Source organism: Tamandua tetradactyla, chromosome 3 (assembly GCF_023851605.1).
Source record: "Tamandua tetradactyla isolate mTamTet1 chromosome 3, mTamTet1.pri, whole genome shotgun sequence".
NCBI lineage: Eukaryota > Metazoa > Chordata > Mammalia > Pilosa > Myrmecophagidae > Tamandua > Tamandua tetradactyla.
Genome location: NC_135329.1, coordinates 169926799 through 169947514, shown reverse-complemented (window position 1 = coordinate 169947514; position 20716 = coordinate 169926799). Strand labels below are relative to the sequence as shown.

The 20716-nt window shown below is 35.0% G+C and overlaps 1 protein-coding gene across 1 annotated transcript in view; it reads left to right on the top strand.

Moving 5' to 3' along the window:
• The window catches only part of DNAH7 (dynein axonemal heavy chain 7), a 339933-nt gene that overhangs the window by 121716 nt on the left and 197501 nt on the right, over positions 1–20716 (top strand). The window contains exons 26-33 of the mRNA XM_077154513.1: positions 827–929; positions 1050–1177; positions 6339–6551; positions 9688–9786; positions 13692–13940; positions 15519–15668; positions 19139–19321; positions 19664–19840. Coding sequence (XP_077010628.1) covers positions 827–929; positions 1050–1177; positions 6339–6551; positions 9688–9786; positions 13692–13940; positions 15519–15668; positions 19139–19321; positions 19664–19840 — 1302 coding nt within the window. The remainder of the gene's footprint in view (positions 1–826; positions 930–1049; positions 1178–6338; positions 6552–9687; positions 9787–13691; positions 13941–15518; positions 15669–19138; positions 19322–19663; positions 19841–20716) is intronic.

Here is a 20716-nt window from a genome sequence, read left to right as displayed (position 1 = left end):
AATATTGAAAATACACTGCTCTTTGACTTGCATGGAGTTCATTTTCAATTTGTTGTAATTCAGTAGAATGAAATGTGTGTAAATTCAAGGTCAACCATTACTAATAGTGTGGCCTTGACTAATTATTTAACATCTCATGTAACAGTCTTCGTTTCCTTGCATAAAAGATATATACAAAGTACCATGCACCATTTTTGGCACTTATCAGATACTCAATGAATCACATACATGCACACATGCACACACAGACATCTATAGAGTATATGTTCTATAAATGTTTGTTTGAATTGTTTGATTTTTAAAATGTAAATTTGAATTTAGACTGAGCTACACTACTCATGTTTGATTTTTCCAGTTTCTTATTATATCCAAATGGCAACTGTGAGTCAGGAATGTAAACTGGGTCCTTCAGCTACATTAGTTGGCTATTAAGGAAATCGACCACAAGGCACTCTTATTGGCAATAGAACTAATCTTAATTAGAGAATTATTATAACTCATTCTATGGAGTCTACATAGAAAAAGCAAATAAGATCAACTTATAAATGGAAAGTAAGAAAGGCATTGAAATTACAGGTATACATGCAAATGCCAAAAGATACACAGTAAAAAATATCAATTGGAAAGTGTCCCAATTGATCAAACCCTTTATTCATGTGGAAAAATGAATTTGTAATGAAAAATAAGCTGTCTTTAAAGATAAAGGTGAATAAGCAATTTCCTTGATAGGATATTAAATCCTTGAAGAGATCAGGTGAAAATGCAACATTTCAATACAATATTTGATCAGATAAAATTGAAAAATTTCATTATTCTTTTCTCCCAGGGACTGTTATCTTGTGGAGCCTGGGCTTGCTTTGATGAGTTCAACAGAATTGATTTGGAAGTACTTTCTGTGGTTGCTCAACAAATTCTTACTATCCAACGAGGTAATGAACTAGTCTGTCTTTGCATTATGTGGAAACGGAAGAAATATGGAAGGTGATGAATGGCACAAGTCACATTTATATGTGGTATTACTAAGTCATTTCATTCCTGATTACCTACAGGTATTAATGCAGGTGCTGATATACTGGTGTTTGAGGGAACTGAACTAAAACTTGACCCCACGTGTGCTGTCTTTATAACAATGAATCCTGGGTATGCTGGGCGATCAGAACTACCAGATAATCTGAAGGTATGGGAAGGGTAATTATATCATGTACTTCCTTTCTATAACCTAAAAAGTTAATATGTAAAAAGAGAGACTAGACTATTCTTGAATTTTATGCAAAATATTTGCTTTTAGGCATTTAAATATTTTGGAAAATAGTTTTGTAATAGAAAAAATTTTAAGTTTTGAGTATAAAAAAATACACCCTAGATGCAATTTCCAAAACATTTAAAAAATAATACAAATTATAGAAAATTAGAAAATGCAGGCAACTGCTAAAAAGCTACCTATCTCTTGCTTTCTATATTATTTTCTCCTAATTTTAAATACCTTCTTAACCATATTGAAATCTAACAATTTTGTATGCTGTTTTTTTTTAACAAGTTAAAAGTATAACATGAACATAATTCAAACTGTAAATAAATGTATTGAACTAATTTACTAGGGACATTTAGGTTGCGTTCAGTTTTCTTTCCTTATAAATAATATTGCAATGGGCAGTTTTCATTTAAGACTTTTCTCTATTTAAAAATATTTTCTTAGGTAGGGTCATGTGAGCAAGAACTATGTTGATGAACTCTCTTCCAACACAGCTTGTAACAATTTACACCCCACATCAATTCTTCGTTGTCATGGATACCCAGCCCTGAGATTTCTTTCATTTTGTAAAAAAGAACAAAGCAACAAACTTTGCTAATTGAATAGACTAGAACTGTCACTTAATGAAAAAAGCAAAAACACCACCACCAAAAAACGTCTTTGATTATTCGTGAAGAATAATATATTCCTTGTATCTTTGCAGACTATTTTATACCCTCATTCTGGTGAATTGTGTATTTATGGCTAGCACATTCAGAATGATGTTAAGGAATAATGCACTGATGACTGTGGACCCAAAGCCCAGTCTTCTGAACTCCAAAGCCTGTGTTTCTCCCCCTATTTACTGCTGAGACCGACAGCTTCCCAGACTAGATAACAACTTTTTCTTTTCTACAGAAAGATTTTTGATAGAACTAATTGCTGCCACATATTTTTATACTTCCATTGTCTGCTCTTTTATATGTTAGCTCAGATATTTTAATTCTTTGCCTTAGTGAAGGAAGGTCTGGTTGAAAAATGAAAACTGTAAATACCCTTTTGTCTGAGAAGCATTTTATAACTTTTTATTCTGATTTTCTTTTGTAAAGCTCTTTTTTTGTAGTTCATTAATTCATTCATCTACTTTGTTCCTTCATTCAATAGGATGACCCAAATACATACATATTTATAAAGGCAGGAAAGGCAGAAATCTGTGCAAAGCCAGTCTTTAAAAGCTTGAAACCTTCCAATAGGTTGAGTCTGTTAATGCCCTATGCAGATTTTTCCACAGGTTTATTTACAATGCTTGTTGAAGGTGTCAGAATATTTCCTTGGGGGAATTAATACATTTTCCTTCTGCATTAAGGCAAAAGCTGCTCTCAAATTCTGATATCTATTTTTTTGCTGCTCTTCTGTAGTCTTCTTGGATGCAGTGCTTATATAGAACATCTCTTTTCAAGTAAATCTGGAAATACATAACAATTTTGAAAACATGTCTAGTCTGAAATAAAAATGACTGTATTATTGCCACCTAAAGTTTTAAGACCTATACTGTACTTTTCAATGAACAAAACTCATAGATTTTTTTTATTGACATAGAGGAGTCTGTTTCTGCATTATCTTTTCCAAACTAAAAGCTTACTAGGCCCAGAGAGTGTTATAATCAGTCTTCAGAGTCACCCTGAAAGCTTCCTTCTTCTTCACCTAGTGATTCAGTCAGTCACCAAAACCCAGGGATCCTGTTTCACAAAAGTTATAATTCTTGCTGCTGCTGTCCAGTCCCTTGGCCACAGCCTACTTCACTCTTCTCTAACACCTCTTATCACAGCAGCCCACTTGTTACCAACCTCTTCCCCACTGAAATACACTATAATGAATTCCGCGTGATAAGCTACCAGTCTTATCTATCTATTAAAGGAAATCTAATCATAAGATGTCCAGACTTAAAAACTGCTGGGCTCCTTTTTTCCCTACAGAATAAATTTCAAATTTCTTGGCATGGTCTATGAGAGTATTAGGACCCAAATCCTTCTGTTCTGCCATGTCCCTACTTCTTTCTGATGCATTGGGCCTCAGTAGCTTCCCCAACGTACCTTTGCACATGCCATTTGCCCCCTTTAGGGTTCTGCTAACCCCCCCTTTTTCTTCCCTACACATTCATACTCATTGTTCAAGTTTTCTAGGTCAGATACTACCTGGAATACCCCTGGGCCTGGAAGAGGCTTATAGTTGAATCCTTCTATCATGCACATGCCCATGGGTTCTTCGGGGCTTCCCTTCTGGGTCTCTCCTCCTGTAACTCCTAAAACATGGGTGAAAGATTCTCTTTCCCCAGTTGCCATCCCCTCCTTTCTACCTGCATTGCTGATGGTCCATTCCACTTGGACTCTCACTGTTGAAGAGCTCTCACTGCCAGGATCTCTCTTGGGCAGAACTTAAAATGGCTCTAGTTTGATTCTCTCTTTTCCTTACTGTGCACATCTCATACATCCCTTGTCCCAACTCTGGGAGTGAAGGCCTCATCAATCCTGCTGCCCCAGAAGACCTCTTTTGCTTTCTCAGACATGAGTCAGGCCCTAATCCATATCCCCCTAAATGCGGGGATACTTATCAAGCTCTAACTGAAGTTGGGGATATGGGGACTCACAGCCTAACAGCAGCTGTCTTCAAAGGCAGTGTTTTCACAAACCCTCTCTCCTTCCATACTCTTTCAAACATTTTATGTTCAAGTGTTATGTACATTTCCTTTGTATTGGGCAGATCAAATTACTTTGGTTCTGGGACATGTATTATTATGCATGAAGAGTCCCATTTTTACATCCTGTTACACCTAGATAAACTTGCATAGTAGAGCAAGTTCTTAAACACATCTCTGTATTAGAGAAGCTATATTATAGACTGAAACTATTTTGAAGAATCAGTTACTCAATAATTATTTCAGAATAGTTAAATGTTAGAAGCTCTGGTAAAACAGACATTTTCTATATCTCTTAGCGCTACAGAGTCAATAACCTGTACATGGCTTTCCAGAGAGTTTGCAGCATGAAGCATCCTAGTAGCAAAGAGGAAAAGAGTGAGGTAGATTCTGAATCCTCCAGGTCATTCAACTAAAACCCCTCTCATTCTTGAAAAAAAATCATAATATTTATGAAATCCATTTCTAGTCCTTTGAAAGAAATGGCAAACGTTATTTATTTTGTTAATTCTTGCACCAATATGCAATCCTTTGGAAGCGTACTCCAGGAAGTACATATGCTTCCTTATATTTTATCCTTCTTCTTCTACCAAATATGGCAGAGACAGTAAAACATTTTTAGTATTTCTGCTGGGAGAAACCTGAAGAGTATATTCACATTGATTATTTATACAGGAATTTTTCAGTTCCTAGCCTGTACCCTGGATCTATACCCTATCCCCAAACATGCTACTATTAGTAAGTTATTTCTGACTCTTCTAAAAACAGATCATAACATATCCGTTTTTCATGCATCCTGTGTGAGAACTACCAGACCAGAACATCTACCACCGCAGTATTTTAGACCCTCCCAAAGTCTTTTGAACAAGATGTTTTTTTATCTATGATATATAAGAATCAATGTTAAGTCTTGTTGGAGGACTGTTAGTAAGTAGAAACTAACAGTAACCTCTTAAAACTTACTTCCGTCTACTTTTGTTCCCTGGCCACTGACATGGGAGTTGAGTTCCACAACCATATAGCTAATACTGCTGAGAGAAAATGAATAGAAACTTGGGCAATACCAGTGGTGGTTAGTGGGAAACCTACTAACTCACACTACCAAATGCTTCCCCCAAACCAGTACTTGCGCTATTGTAGAAAGCCTATATTCCTATACCTAGCCCTTCACTCTTATTCATTCAACAAATAGTTGTTGAGAATCTACCGTTTAAAGAGATACTATCCATATAGTAGTTTTCTCGCATTTTCTTTCCTCAGGGGTGTAATCATAAGAATACTTGCTTAAAATTTCTCTATTCCAACTAGTTCATGCTCATTTTTTAAATGTTTTATCTTTTCCATTCTTTAATGGTAACTTTGTGGATAAAGTAGCAGTAATAAGGCCTCTAGCAAGTAATTAACATAACACATTAGAAGGGTCTTGCTTGATGCAAATCCTTTATTTGGTCTCAATTTGGAAGAGTCATAAAAGATCACTTATGCACGATGTTTATATTTCTATCTGCCTTGCATTTTGAGTAACTCAACTCATTCCCAGAGGCATTTATAATCTACTCTGAATATGATTGTCATTCACCATAGGTGCTTCCTTTTTTCTAGACTGTTGTTGTTTTCCTTATCTTTAATACAAGTCATGCTTTATTACATGAGCCATTGCAGTGAATCTTGGGCCATTCAGATATTCTGAACTCAAATTTCTTTATTTATTCTTTTAAAATCTGTCCAGTTTTCTCTTTTTCATCACACGAAGTTTATTTGTCCCACAATATTTAAAATAACCCTAGGAAAAAATAAATCCTTACAATTTGAGAAGTTGGTTTGGCTCTAATAATAATTATGGATGACATTTCCAGTTTTCTTTCTTTTATTGTCTCTAAAAGACTGATATGGCTTCTGCAGACTCAAAGAGGTTATGAATATCTCAAAAAATATAATTTATATAACATACTATTAGGGGTTACCCAATGAACCTCAAATTATATAATTAATTAGATTTATAGAAAGCCCCTCTAGAAAGCCCAGTCTCCTAACCCCAGGCATGTTCTTAGCAGCCCAAATGAAAATCTGAGTCTGAGATTCTTTTCCTTGTATCATATTACCTCTTCTGAAGAATATAAAATACTCGCCACTTAATACTTTGATGAATTAATAATTTGCCAAAGCTCTAAGTCTGATAGAAATTTGAAAGTGCATTTGAAACAATGTAAGGGAACATTTTTTTAATGCAAAAAGTTAGTGATATATTTGATTATATAACAATAGGAATCAAACTCTTTAATGTTTTCATCTATTTCATCTGTGATTAATGTTATTGCAAAAAAGCTATAAAATTGTAATATGTTTAGAAATAAAGGGAAGGATTATTTTTGTGATGGCCTTTTTCAAACCACCTTTTCTACTTGCCATTAGGCTCTCTTTCGGACAGTAGCAATGATGGTGCCTGACTATGCCATGATTGCCGAAATAGTCCTGTACTCCTGTGGGTTTGTCACTGCTCGGCCGCTGTCAGTAAAAATCGTGGCTACATATCGACTATGCTCAGAGCAGCTGTCATCTCAACATCACTATGACTATGGAATGAGAGCCGTGAAGTCTGTGCTCACTGCCGCTGGGAATCTAAAGGTAGAGAACTGAGGGGTTTCTGACACATAGATTTCCCATTAATAAACCCCAGGACCATGTATCCTCACAGAGCTCCAAGTAACTGGTTGGCTTCATCAACTGAACAAATAAAATACAATTATTGTGCTAAAAAAAAACTGTTGATTAGTTAGCACATATGAAAAAGTAAATCTTGTATTGATTTGTAAAAACATAGACATGTAATTATTAGTAGTTTGAATTCTGTTCCATAATCGTAAATATTTGAAACTAGGTACTACCCAGGAATAAAATTGCTTGTTTTTGAGAAATATTTTGAGAGTTTTCAGTGTCTATGATCATGTATAGCTCTAAAGGAAATAATATCTAACTAATGAATATGAACAAACATTGCCACATAATATAGTTACACAGTTGAAGCAAACGGTTGAGTAACTGTAAGAAACTTGCAATATAATGTTTACATTTTAAAATGGTATTAATCATATTTGTACAGATGAAAACCCAAATACTTTTACTCTTGGTTAACTTTTCATTGGAAGCATTTTGCGGAATCATGAAATACAGTCATACAGCAATTAGATCTTTGTGAAATAAAGATAAGCTATAGCTAATAGCAAAATGCACCAAAGCATGACCTTGGAGTTTGTAGAGTTTTCATGCTCATGATTTGTAGAAGATACTGATTTAAAAATATATCCTATATGACAAAGGACAACAGAATGCATTTTTATCTTCTATAATGAAGTTATCAAGGATTCTGATATATAGTGGCGCTATTCTGTTTCATCACATTAGCCTAACATAACTTCAAGTCATTATTTTTTGCAGTAAACAAAAGCAACTAGAAGCAACGATTTGTATTAACCCAGTGTGTCAGGATTACACTGTGGTCAGATAATGGGAAACATAATGCATTGTTCTTGTGTCTGTCATTCCTGAAATCTGGGCTATGCAATTGAGCTATTAAAGTTAAGCAGCAAATGAATCCTGCAAATGAATCCTATCATTCTCGATCAAAAGCTAATTTAGAGTAGTTGAATGTTTTGGCCCAAATATTTTGAAGCTTGTTTCTGTTACATCAAGAAACACTCTAAACGTGTTTAAAATAAGAGCCTCTCAAATAATGAAGCACACTTCTAGTGCTACATAATTTAGGTGGTTAATTGGAACCAAAGGCAATGTCCACATGAACCAAAGGCCTAGTGAACTTGACTGCCAGGCATCACTGACCTTGTTAGGTTAAGACCAGTTAGGCAGGAACATGCAATATATTGGGCAGAAAGATTCTTGAGAAAAGGAAGAGGATTCTGAAAATTAAATGCTTGATGGAGTGAAATGTTCAAGTTGAGAGAAATAATTTTGAGTCCAAATTTATGTTAACTATATGACCCTTATTATAGGTTATGTGCTACAAGTTCAGGATTAAGTCATGTTTTTAGTAAATCTTGGATATATCACAAGTATTTTGGAATTTAATATAAGTTTCTACTTAACTGACTGAGCATGTTACCCAGCTGTCTCCACGCTCTGTAGAGCACGCTGACCAGCATACACCACCCACTAACGTGCCACCACTGGGCATTAGGTTGCTTTGCCTCCCTCTCCAGCTTCCATCAGTTGAGTGATATTCCATACCCAGAGTCACCTTGTTTGTTCCCAAACTTTAAAAAAAAAATTTTAATTAGAGAAGTTGTGGGTTTATAGAACAATCATGCATAAAATACAGGATTCCCATGTACCACCCTACCCCCAACATCTTGTTTGTTGGTGTGGCTCACTTATTATAACTGATGATAGGACATTTTTATAATTGTACAAACCTTTTTGAAGCCCATTAGATATGTTAGTGTTATTGCACTCTAACTGAATGTTATACTAAGCTGATTCTATAAGTGTGAAAAGAAAAAGGATGTTTTCTTTATTAAACCTAATTTCATTATTTCAGAAGGTTTCAGTAAAGATGATATGCAAAAAAAATGACTTTCGTTAGGTGTGGATAAGACAAATGTAAAAGACCGAAAGCTCCTTCCCCCAAATTTAAAAGGATATTGTATTTAGATTATTTCACAAGTATCATTCAAGAAAATTATTTCCATAAAAAGACAAAATAGAACAGAATAAAACTGACGACGTAGATGAAGCATTATTGATGTGTTTTTGCAAGAAAAATGGTGCAGAACTCTGCACTCAGAGAAAAATCCTTGCCATCAAAATATTGGCCAATTGACATGGCAAGTGAACTCACTGCCCTCCCCGGCTCTCCACCTAGGACAAAACTCCCAGGGGTGTAAATCTCCTTGGCAACCTGGGACAGAAATCCTGGGATGAGCCAGACTTGGCATCAAGGGATTGAGAAAACCTTCTTGACCAAAAGTGGGAAAAGAGAAATGAGAAGAAAATAAGGTGTCAGTGGCTGAGAGATTTCAAACAGAGTTGAGAGGTTATCCTGGAGATTATTCTTATGTATTATATAGATATCCCTTTTTAGGTTATGGTGTATTAGAGTGGCTAGAGGGAAGTGAAACTATAGAGCTGTGTTCCAGTAGCCGTGTTTCTTGAAGATGATTGTATAATGATACAGCTTTTACAGTGTGACTGTGTGATTGTGGAAACCTTGCATCTGATGCTCTTTTTATCTAGGGTATGGACAGATGAGTAAAAAATTTGGATAACAAAAAAATAATAGGGAGAACAAAGGATGAAATAAATTGAGTAGCTTGAAAAAAAATTGGCCAGTGAATGAACATTTATATGTTTTAAATTTAAGTGCATCATTTAAAAAGGATTGCCCACTTTTAATGGCTATTTTCTGGTCTTGAATGCATAGAACAAACAAGTTCCTACCCACAACGAAGGTAATAGCAACTCTTGAACTATACTGAATTCTTGGCCAATAGCACTTTACTCAGCTCATCTGTGAAAGGTAGTTAGCTCACCATGGGTTTTAATTATAGCCAAGAAGAAAATTCAGCAAGTGTAAATGTCGGTTTCTAATATTAAAAGTATATAATAAAATGAAAGGAACAAATATATAAAAGAGCAACATTTTGTATTTTTTTATGTTGCCTATGGGGCCATTTTATGTTTGTGTGTATGAGAGCAGAAGGGTGCAGTTAGCAGATGCAGATATCATCATGAGTATATTTTTTTTTAGCTGAAATACCCAAATGAAAATGAAGAAATTTTGCTGCTTAGATCTATTATTGATGTAAATCTACCAAAATTTTTGGCCCACGATTTACCACTCTTTGAGGTAAGAACATTTTTTTATTGCAATATCTCCAAATTTTATAATAATGTATTTGTGAAATGTCTATGTTTGCAAAGCTCCATATGAGAAACTTCCACTAGAGGAAGCAGTGATATAATAGAGAGAAACATATCATTCCATGTTTTATTTGAAGCATATTAGCTAGCTTCATTGCTTTGGGTGATTTTTCAACAACTTGTCTTTAAATGATACTTTTCTTCACTGCAGAATATAACACACAAAAATTACCTAATATGTTTGCTTATAAATTCCACTGGAAGGTAGGCTCTATAAATGAAAGTAATTTGTCTAACATATCACCGGATACTTAGCACAGAGTAGGTACTTAGTAAATGTTTGTTAAAGTACTGATTGAAGAAATAAAGAAATAAACTTAATTTCTTTAATGAATGTGATGGTTTTTATGGTGTTTTTCAGGATATTTTAAGATCAGAATTAAGTTTACTAATTTTGTTACATTTCAGAATGAGATTATGAGTGATTGAGAGGAAATATTAGAATTATGATTAAAGGTTTCATAATATAATTTGGTGTCATTCTTTTCCTCTTCCTCATCTGAGGTAGAAAAATCAAGGGATGTTTTATAATGACAAGATATTAGGTGTTTATGGGACCTTTGGATGGTGGAACATAACACTGTGACAGTTGGATTAATGAAAGACAGAAGTCTTTGCTACTTACAGTCTAAAGGAGCGAAGGCTGCCATGCCAGACCACAGGGGTTTCACCTGGGGAGAGGGTAACAGCAAACTGGGACCTAGGCAAGCAGGGTGGAGTTAGCTAGGTTTTCTTCCTGTGAGCTTGGTATTTTGAATAATTCCACAGGATCAAGGAAGAAGGCGACTCCTCTAGATTCTTGGCAGTAGGGTGTCCTGGCAATCGGGGTGAGTTTGTTGTTAAACCAAAGTATTCAAGCTGGATACAAGAAGCAGTTGGGCTACAGGCTTAGCAAACTGCCCCCAAAGGGGAATTGACAGTTTTTAGCCATTGCCTCAAAACTATGTCAAAACAGCACTTAGGAAATAATATATTACAAGGGGAGAGTGTTCTGTCCAATGTCTGATTTTACACTTAACTTGCTCTGCCTTGGAGTACAGGCAGTTAGTTCCCAGCGTAAGAAAACAGAAGGTATTATGGCTGTGGCACGGAAGGGGAACAGTGACATTTTACTGTGTGTGGTCCAGCATCAGAAGCTATTCACTGGGACCACGTAGAACTGACATTGAAAATACTTTATGGTGCAAATCACAAGAAAAGGGTTAAAATGGTCTTCCTGAAGTTTGCACTCATTTTCCTGGTACTAATGCACTGAACAGATTTTCCAGGAATGAAATCTATCTGGAAAATGGAAATATATACCACGAGATATGTTCTTAACGAATATTTATTGAGTATTGTTTCTCAAATGTAGCATAATTGGCACTTTCAATTGGGACAATTCCTTGTTGTGTGAAACTGTCCCATGCACTGCAGGACATCTGGCATCTCTGCCACCTTCCCCCAATTACTGAGACAACCAGAAGGGCACCTCAACACATTTCCCACTCTCTGCTTAGTGGGAGAGTGAGGGGTTCTGGTCTTGATTGAGAGCCACTGAAAACCAAATACGTTCTGGCTTGTCTGCTTCTCTCAGGCACAAGCATAAATAATTTGAACAATCTGAGAAGATATATATGTATATATGTATTTTATTTCGCAAACACCATATACCTACTTTGAACCAGACACTCTTCTAAGTGCTTTACAAATATTAATTATTGAACATTTTTAATGACTTGATAGGGCAAGTGCTATCGTTATCCTCATTGTACAGACACAGCGAATGCCTTGTGTTTATGGCTAGAGGTGAAAGAGCTGTAATTCTAATTAAATAGCAGGGTTGCAGAGAGCTCCTACTTGCTCTACTGTGTTGCCTTTTTCTCTCCTTTGTCTCAAAGAAATTTACTGCTTTGATGGTGGGACCAGTTTGTCTATGTCAGCATTTAAAGAATGAAATTTAGGAGTAAACTGGTAATTCATCAGTTCTAAAGTATAGCTCAAAATTTGCTTTCACATTAAGCACTTCTGCATTTTCACATATGCCTTCAGAGTAAAAAGAAATAGTCATATTTCTCACATAGGTTGAGAGAATGCCTATAGAATAGCCTTAGTAGTTTATAGAGGAATTTTCCTTAGACCTTACAATCAACTTTATATAGTCATATACATTAAATTTGAAACCATAATTCTCTCCATTTGTTCATAAAGAAGCATAACAAACTTATATGATTAAAATATTTTGAATTAATTTTTGTGTATGGTGTGAGATATGAATTGAAGTTCATTATTTTGGTATATCTAGTTGTTCTAACACCATTTGTTGAAAAGAATAGCTTTTCTCCTCTGAGTTGCCCTTATACCTTTCTTGGGAATTAGCTCACATATTTGTGGGTGCATTTCTGGACTCCCTATTCTTTTCATTGATAAAGATTTGTGCATCTTTATATCAAAACACGCTGTCTTGGGCCACTGACAGTTTCTCTCCTGCTATGCCGAGACCCAGGTTCAATTCCTGGTGCTTGCCCATGCATAAAAAAAAACACTGTCTTTATAATAAGCCTTGAAATCAGATACTCTTAGTCCTTTAATTTTTTAATTTAAATTATCATGACTAAATATAAAACTTAAAGTATAAAATTTCCAGAAGAATAGGAGAAAGCCTTTGTGACTGGTTTAAGCAAAGACCTCTTAAGTACAGCATCCAAAGCATAATCCATAACAGAATAAATTGATAAAATGGTCCCATCAAAGTTAAAAATTTTTGCTCTTCAAAAGTCAATAGGATAATGAGTGATAAGCAATAGACCAGGAAATAATATTTGAAAATTATGTATCTGATACAGGACATGTATCCAGAATATATAAAAGAACTCTAAAACCATAACAATTAGAAAGTAGACAAACTAATTAAAAATGGGCAAAATATTTGAACCGGCATTTCTCTAAAAACTATATACAAATGGCAAATCAGCACATGTAAAAGATGTATTCATTCTTGAGAAATATAAATAAAGCCACAATAAGATACCACCACATACCTATTAGTAATCTAAAATGAAAAAGATTCAACTTACAAAATATTGGAACTCCCATAACACTGCTGGTGGAAATGTAAGAAGAGTACAATCACTTTGGAAAATGGTCGGTAGTGTCTTAGAAAGTTAAACGCACATGTACTATCAGATCTAGATATTCTACTTCTATATTTACCCAAGAGAAAAGAAAGCATTTGCCTGTACAAGGACTTCTATACAAATGTTCATAGCAGCTTTATTTGTAATAGCTAAAAACTGGAAACAGTGGAAATATTCATCAACAGGTGAATGGATTAAAGAACTGCAGCACATCAATACAATGGAATACTACTCCACACTGAAAAGGAATAAAGTATTGATACATACTCTGACATGGATGAATTTTCAAAATTTTTATGCTGACTGAAAGAAGCCAGAAAAGAAAAAGTACATATTCTGTAGGGTTTCATTTATATTAAATTCTAGGCAATGCAAATGAAAATAGTAATAGAGAGCAGATCATTAGTTGCCTGGGGGATTGAGGAGGGAAGGGGCAAGGAGATGAAGAAGAGAGAAATTTAAAAAGAGCACAAGGAAACTTTTTGGGGTAATGGACATGTTAATGATCTTGATCGTGGTGATGGTTTCACTTATCAAATTATACACTTTAAATATATGCAGTTATTGTGTGTCAATCATACATCTATAAAACGGTGAAAATATTTTTGAACTATTATTATTTAATGGCTTTATTTACATCAGTATTATATATGATGATGAGAGAAATTTTATCATGCTGCTCATGTGTATATATGAACTTCAAAATTATCATCAGGGAATTACTTCGGATTTATTTCCTGGGGTGAAATTACCAAAACCAGATTACAATGATTTGCTGGCAGCTATCAAAGACAATTGTAACTCCATGAATTTGCAAATGACCAAATTCTTTTCGGAGAAGATTCTTCAAATATATGAAATGATGATTGTCCGTCATGGTTTTATGATTGTTGGCGAACCATTTGGAGGAAAGACCAGTGCGTATCGTGTCTTAGCTGGAGCGCTAAATGATCTATGTGAAAAGGTAAGTATTGTTATTAATGCATGAAGTTATTTATAATCAGCTTTGTGCAGGAAAGACTGTAAAGTCATTTAAAAGATACTTTAATACAGCAACTCAAAATTGTGACAAAATGAGTTGTAGAGAAAGTAAAATGAAACAGCTAACCAGTTCAGCATATAAAAAAATACACCACAAATTTGCCTCTCATGCTTCTGTTTTTTTTCTTTTAAGATTTTAATTGTAAAGGTAATAATGTTCATCATAGAAAAAATATGAAAGCAAAAAAAGCTGAAGATTTCTTTTCATATTTTAGGGGAATATATTTTAATTTTCAAGATAATTAGGTTTGTAATGCAAATTTATATTATTGGCTGCTAATGGTATTGAGTTGGAATGTGTGTGTTAAATATATACATATGTATGTTAAGAATTACAATATTATATACATATGTACAAGCATAAATAAAGGCTGTTATTATTATTCAAAATTCTTATGCACTTATCACATTTTTGGCCTACCATAATTTTGGCGATTTTAAATCTCCAACTAATATTGTGTTTCCTACTACCCCTTCTTGTTTTTATAATACTTTTCCCTTCATGTATTTCAATGTCTGTAACCTATCTGGGTTTATGATAACTATATCTTCAAAGTGAAATCTTTCCCGCAACAAATATAAAATTATTTACTTGTTACTTGCCTTGGATCTACTATGTCTAATTTCAATATTGCAATCTCTACTTTTTCTCCTTCATATATAGTTGTTTATGTCTTTAATTTTAATTATTACTTTGGGTTTCACTGTGACTTACCTTTTATACAATGCAAATACTTTGACTTCTGTTTTCTCCAGTTTGATGGACGTCTTTTCATAGGGAAATTTAAATTCATTTATATTTACTATCATAGACTGATATGCCACTTCTTACTGTTGTTTTCTTTCTTCTACTTTTACAGTTCCATGCTACTTTCTTTCCTTTCCTTTCCTCTCCTCCTCTCCTTTTCTTTCTGTTCCCTTCCATTTCTTTTCTTTTCTTGCCTCTCCCTTCTTTCTTTTTTGTGTTTTTTTTCTCCTGTTCTGTTGTTTTATTGTTATATGGACTAATTGTTTTTGTTGCAAAAAATAAACACGGTGCCACACAAAGTTTCAAAGAAAATGAAGCTATGACTATGTATTCTGGTCCAGCTATAAAGTCCAAAATGTTTATTCCAGAAAATTCTAGGAGTGATACTGTAGTGATGTAAAATGGACACTCTTCCTTTGCCACTGCACACAAGCTATAGCTTCACATTAGTCTTGCTGCTTTTGGGGTAAAATCTTTCTTTGGTGGCAGAAACTTTATCCTGCTTCAAAAGATGATAAGCTTTCTGCTACTTCTGAGTTTAGGAAGACATATTATCCCTCCACAGGCACAGAGAAGAAAGCGAAGACCCTGGGCCTGTTTTACTGCTCAATATTACTATTCCCTTGTCAATTCTTCAGTTTGATAGCTTGCGTCACAAACTGGTGGCAGGGGTCGCTGTAGAAGGCTGTTTGGGGAAGAGTTGAACTTGTTACGTATTAAAAAAAATAGTAAATGATTTTTTTTTCCATTAAGGGGCTTATGGAAGAAAACAGGGTTCAAATTACCGTGTTAAATCCTAAATCTGTCACCATGGGCCAGCTGTATGGCCAGTTTGACTTGGTATCCCATGAGTGGTCTGATGGGGTCCTCGCTGTCAGTTTTAGAGCATTTGCTTCTTCACTGGTAAGTACTAGCACTTTTACATGCACATTTTAAAAATTAATAGTATTCCTCTTGAATTTTTTCAGTTGTTTTAAACACTTGCATAATTGTTCTAGATGTTTATTTAAACTATATTTCTGGATAGTCTGGCAGTGTTTCTGTGAAGAACATTGTCCACACCTGCAGACATGCCAGAGGCCATGTTAGCAATCACCTTTGTTCTGGGGCTGTACAGGAAAGAAGCAGGTGAGAAAAGGCCAGGGCGTGGGGAGAAGTATTTCTGATTCTCTTCTCCCTGGCCAGATGATCCAGAAAGGAGAGTATTTCAATAATATGATCCTTTTGCTTCTTCAGCAGTGTTTTCCCTTTGACTACCTTTTGGTTTGCTCCCACTGACATACCCATTACTTGTTAGATATACTCTAATGCCTAGAGAAGACATTGCAGACCTTTGCAAAGTGTTGTTTTTAAGTTCCAACACTTCCCTGTGTTAGGAAGAAAATAGGCTGGCTGTCTTATGCTCTGCCTTGTGGAAAACAGCAGAGGTAAGGGATGTTTCAACTGCTGGTTATTGTAAATAGGAGCAGGTACTTACCTACCCCTAGCTTATTCGGTCTATAGCAGGTTAATTATAATGGAGTGTGATTATATGGTATTCAGCTTCCTAAGACTGGTAGAATAGGAAAATAGGTTTCAGTTAGGGGAATTTAATTTATTTATATTATTTAATATAATTTATTAATTAATAAAAATTTATTTATTTATTCCTTTATTCTGAATTCCATCCATTCTGAATTTGGTGTGCCTTACCCAATTAAGAACCCAACTGCCCATGATATGTGAATCAGAGTAATGACAAAGAACATATTTCAGTTTTGCTCTTACTGGCTGAAGGACATCGGGCAATGAGATAACATAAGAAATGACTCATATAAGGCATAGAACTTGCCTGGTTTCAAACTTTACTAGTATCTTCAAGGATAAAAGTAATCATGAGGCAAAGATGAATCAAACAAAAGTCTGTGACTATCAATGCAGCTTCTGAGGTTTTCTCTTGTCATAACAGATGTTTGTTTCCAAGGTGATTTGATAGGTCATGTTCTTTCTTTCCTGGGAAGTTCTCTGGTAACTAGAAAGAAAGGATTACAGATCTGCTACTTAACCATTTACTTCCCTAGCGTTATTAAGTCCTTTTCAGCTCATTTCCTAATTTTTAAAATAAAATGACAAAGAAGCACAGCCCATAGGGTCACTATATGAGACAATTTAATTCTTAGCCTACACTTGCACCCAGAAATTATCACCAAATGTTAGTTCCATTGTTTCCCATTTTCCCAGAATGTCTTGGTCTTACTCTTTCTTCCTTGTGTAAGTATAACAGGGAAAGGAAATGAAAATACAATAATGGGAAAAGAAGTAGGAAAAATACATGGAACTTATGGTATGAATATGGTGGTAGTTTTGTTTTTAATTTTCTACTGTAATTGTCCAAGGAGAATTAAAACTAAAAACAAACAAAAAAACCCACCAGCTGCACATTCAGCAAAAATCATGTAACAGAGACGGCTCACACACTCCAAAAGGTTAGTAGTGATCAAGAAACCATAGACAAGCAAAGAGAGGACTAGAGAAGAGTAGGGAAGGTTGAGGGGCCCTAGAAGTGGCAAAGCTCAGAAATCACTAGGAAAAAATATATTCCCAGATGGAGGCTGAGGATCCATCCTGAGGAGGAAATGCTCTGAGCAGTTTGAGATGGAACTGAACTCTAGCACGAAACAAAAGACTAGAGAAAACACAAAATCTTAAGGACTTCCCCAGACAGCAATTCTGAGAAAGTGCCAAAAACTCATCCTTAACAGTGAGGAGGTCATCTCAATGGCAGCAGCCAGGAAATGGTCTGGCGAGCACAGGTCTGGCAGTCAGGACTGGGGAGGCAAAGGAAGAATTTACAGGCTGAGAGCACCACTTGGGAAGGAAACAGAAAAGAGCTCTTAAGTTTCAAAACTGTAGGGCTTTCCTGGCCTCTTTTCACCCTGCAGAGTCTCCTCCTGTAAATAGTGTCCTGGAAAAACCCAACTCATTCAAACACAGTGAACAAACAAAAAGAACACACTGAGAGACTCAAGGCACAATACAAATATATGCTACAAGAAAAATCGTATGTAAATTATTCCAGAGAAGAGGAAAGAAGGAAAGAAAAAAAAAGAAAGAAAGAAATAGCAGTGGCAGTGAGATGTTTGGGAGGTTGGTTGTTCAGCAGAACTTAAGACTCAGAGCCAGAGATGACCCGGCAAAAGAATACACAAGCCTCTGGAAATTAGCAGAAATCATAGCTTGAGTTCATTTTACTTAAATTTGAAAGTTCACAGGTTACTTCAATTGGCACCTGAGTTATGTTTTTAATTCTAGTAAGAACCAGATGATGTTGGCGTCTGAGTGATACTGAAACTCGTAACTCGGACAGGTTAAACAGCTTACCTCAGGTCACACAGCTGGAGAGTGGTAGAGCCAAATTAACAGCAGAAGCCTTCAGCTCTGGAAGCTCTGGGTCCCACCAATATACGGCTGTGTTTCCCACAGTGAAGTTTAATAGACATGGGAAGCCAGCAGCCCGAGGGCAAGTTGGTCTTGAGGTGATTGCTTAAGTGTAGACCCTTCCTTGAACCTGAACACAGCCAGAATTGGTCTTGAGTATGGATGAGGAGAGACCCAAGCCTAAGAGACCCACTATCTCATAGGTTAATGATGTTGGCCACAGAGGTGGAGAATGTGTTAAGATGGATTTAAATCCTTCATCACTTCAAATTCACATTTACTTAAGGTGAACCCAAGTAACATCTCTATATAAAAAAGATCTGGAGGGAAGAATCAGTCTTTGTACCCTTCTGCTATTACCAGGCCACTACTTAACATTTCTTGAGCATTTACTATATTCTGGACAACATGTAAATATTTTCATATTTATTATATTGTGGGACCGTGAATATTATATTTACTTTAATGTCCTATATCACCAAGAGACAGTTCATAACAAGAGGTGTGTGTGTGTGTGTGTGTGTGTGTGTGTGTGTGTGTGTGTGTGTGTGTGTGTGTGTGTGTGCGCATTCATTCAGTGGAAGGAAGAAAAAATCTGGCTTATCATGCAGGAGTAAGCCATATGAACACAATATTAGGTAAAGCCAGACAATCCGAATGAAAACTCTGTTCTCAGAAACTATATTTTTTGACTCATAATACTTTCTAAGTCATGTTATATATATATATATATGAGTTCAGAACCTGAAAAAGATTGAATCATAAGGAAAATGTTCTATTTTTGTCTTGTCCTTGGTATATCCTTCTTTAGTGATCTGTACTTTACTCAAAGGGTGCCTTTACATTTTTATGTTGAAATTAATTTTTAGGTGTTACATTTTGAAATATCATTGAACTATTTCCTTGCATGATTGCTGTTACATTTATGTCTTTTATTCACCGTATGCATAAACTAGACTCCAGATAGGAAATGGTTGGTTTTTGATGGACCAGTCGATGCTGTATGGATTGAGAATATGAATACTGTGCTGGATGACAACAAAAAACTATGCCTTATGAGTGGGGAGATTATTCAAATGTCCCCACAGATGAATCTTATTTTTGAACCAATGGATTTAGAGGTTGCTTCTCCTGCTACTGTAAGTTCTCAATTTTGATATCTGCTTATAAGTTGTGAAATGTTATAAAATGTGTTATTTACTTTGTAACTTTGACTTTAAAGATGAGAAACACTAGTAGAATTCCCTTTAAGAGTAATTTGTGATTCTTGAAGAACAGATATATCTGTTGACATGACAAATTTAAGTCAGGATGTTTTCCTCTTTGCCTATCACCATTTGGTAAAGCCATACACAAAAATTCAGAACATGAAATTCTGTGAAGTTAGGCTTTTTTCCAAAAATAGTCTTAAGATTATTGGCAACCAAGTCCTATATCCTTGATATGTATTATCTTGATGATAAACAGTGCTTGTTTTTCAGGTTTCCAGGTGTGGTATGATTTACATGGAACCTCACATGTTAGGCTGGAGACCACTGATGTTGTCATGGATAAATCTTTTACCTGCTTCTGTCAATGCTCTTCAGAAGGAATTTATAATAAGCCTATTTGACAGAATGGTCCCTGTTTCTGTTGAGTTTATTAGAAAGCATACAAAGGTAAGAGTGGGAATTTTAAGATTAGAAAATAAATGGAAATTTCAAATTAGTCAAATATATGAGTTTTGATGTTTATATTTAGATGTTATTAAAATATTATTTTAAATATTTTAAAAATTTATTTTAAATGACCACAATAGTTTAACTGGTTTCATTGAAAACTTTTGCTGTTTGAAATAAAAAGTTTTAATAAGTAATTACTTTCAAAAATATTTTCAGTGTAACATCTTAGGATTTCAGAAAATGTTATAAATGCATATCTTTTCTCTCTCCCTCAAAAGAAAAGAAAAAAAGAAATCATTCAGAAATACACATATCCACATCCTGGTGAAAATACCCAAAATGTATCAATTCTGATGGGTGATTGGATTATAGATAATTTCCATTTTTATACTTTTCTTTTGTTTTCCAAATTTCCTAAAATACATAAATATAGAAGTATTTCTATAATCAGAAAAAGGATAATTTTTTAAAAGTCAGTCTCATCTATGACATCTAAAGAAAGGGATAGTGAGTAATAAAGGAGGAACACAAATCATTGCATTAGGAATCCTGCTTTAGGAAACCACTATATTTAGCATGAGCACATCTAATTGTTTAGGAATTGTCAATAACCTAAAACAACAACAACAAAAAAAACCAAACTGGTATTCAGGGATATAAGGACTGGAAAGTGGGACTAAAGTAAGGAAAATAATATTTTCATCTTTCAAAACAACACCATCTTTCAGTGGAGGAAGGGAGAGAAGAGACAACGTGAATGCAAATCTCCTGTGTCTGAGAGTTGATGGGGCTCCATCAAGGCTCTTAAGCCTCTCCAGCTGGAAATTATAGGGAACACATGCTTAATTTCTTCTTTTGGAAATGTTGACCACA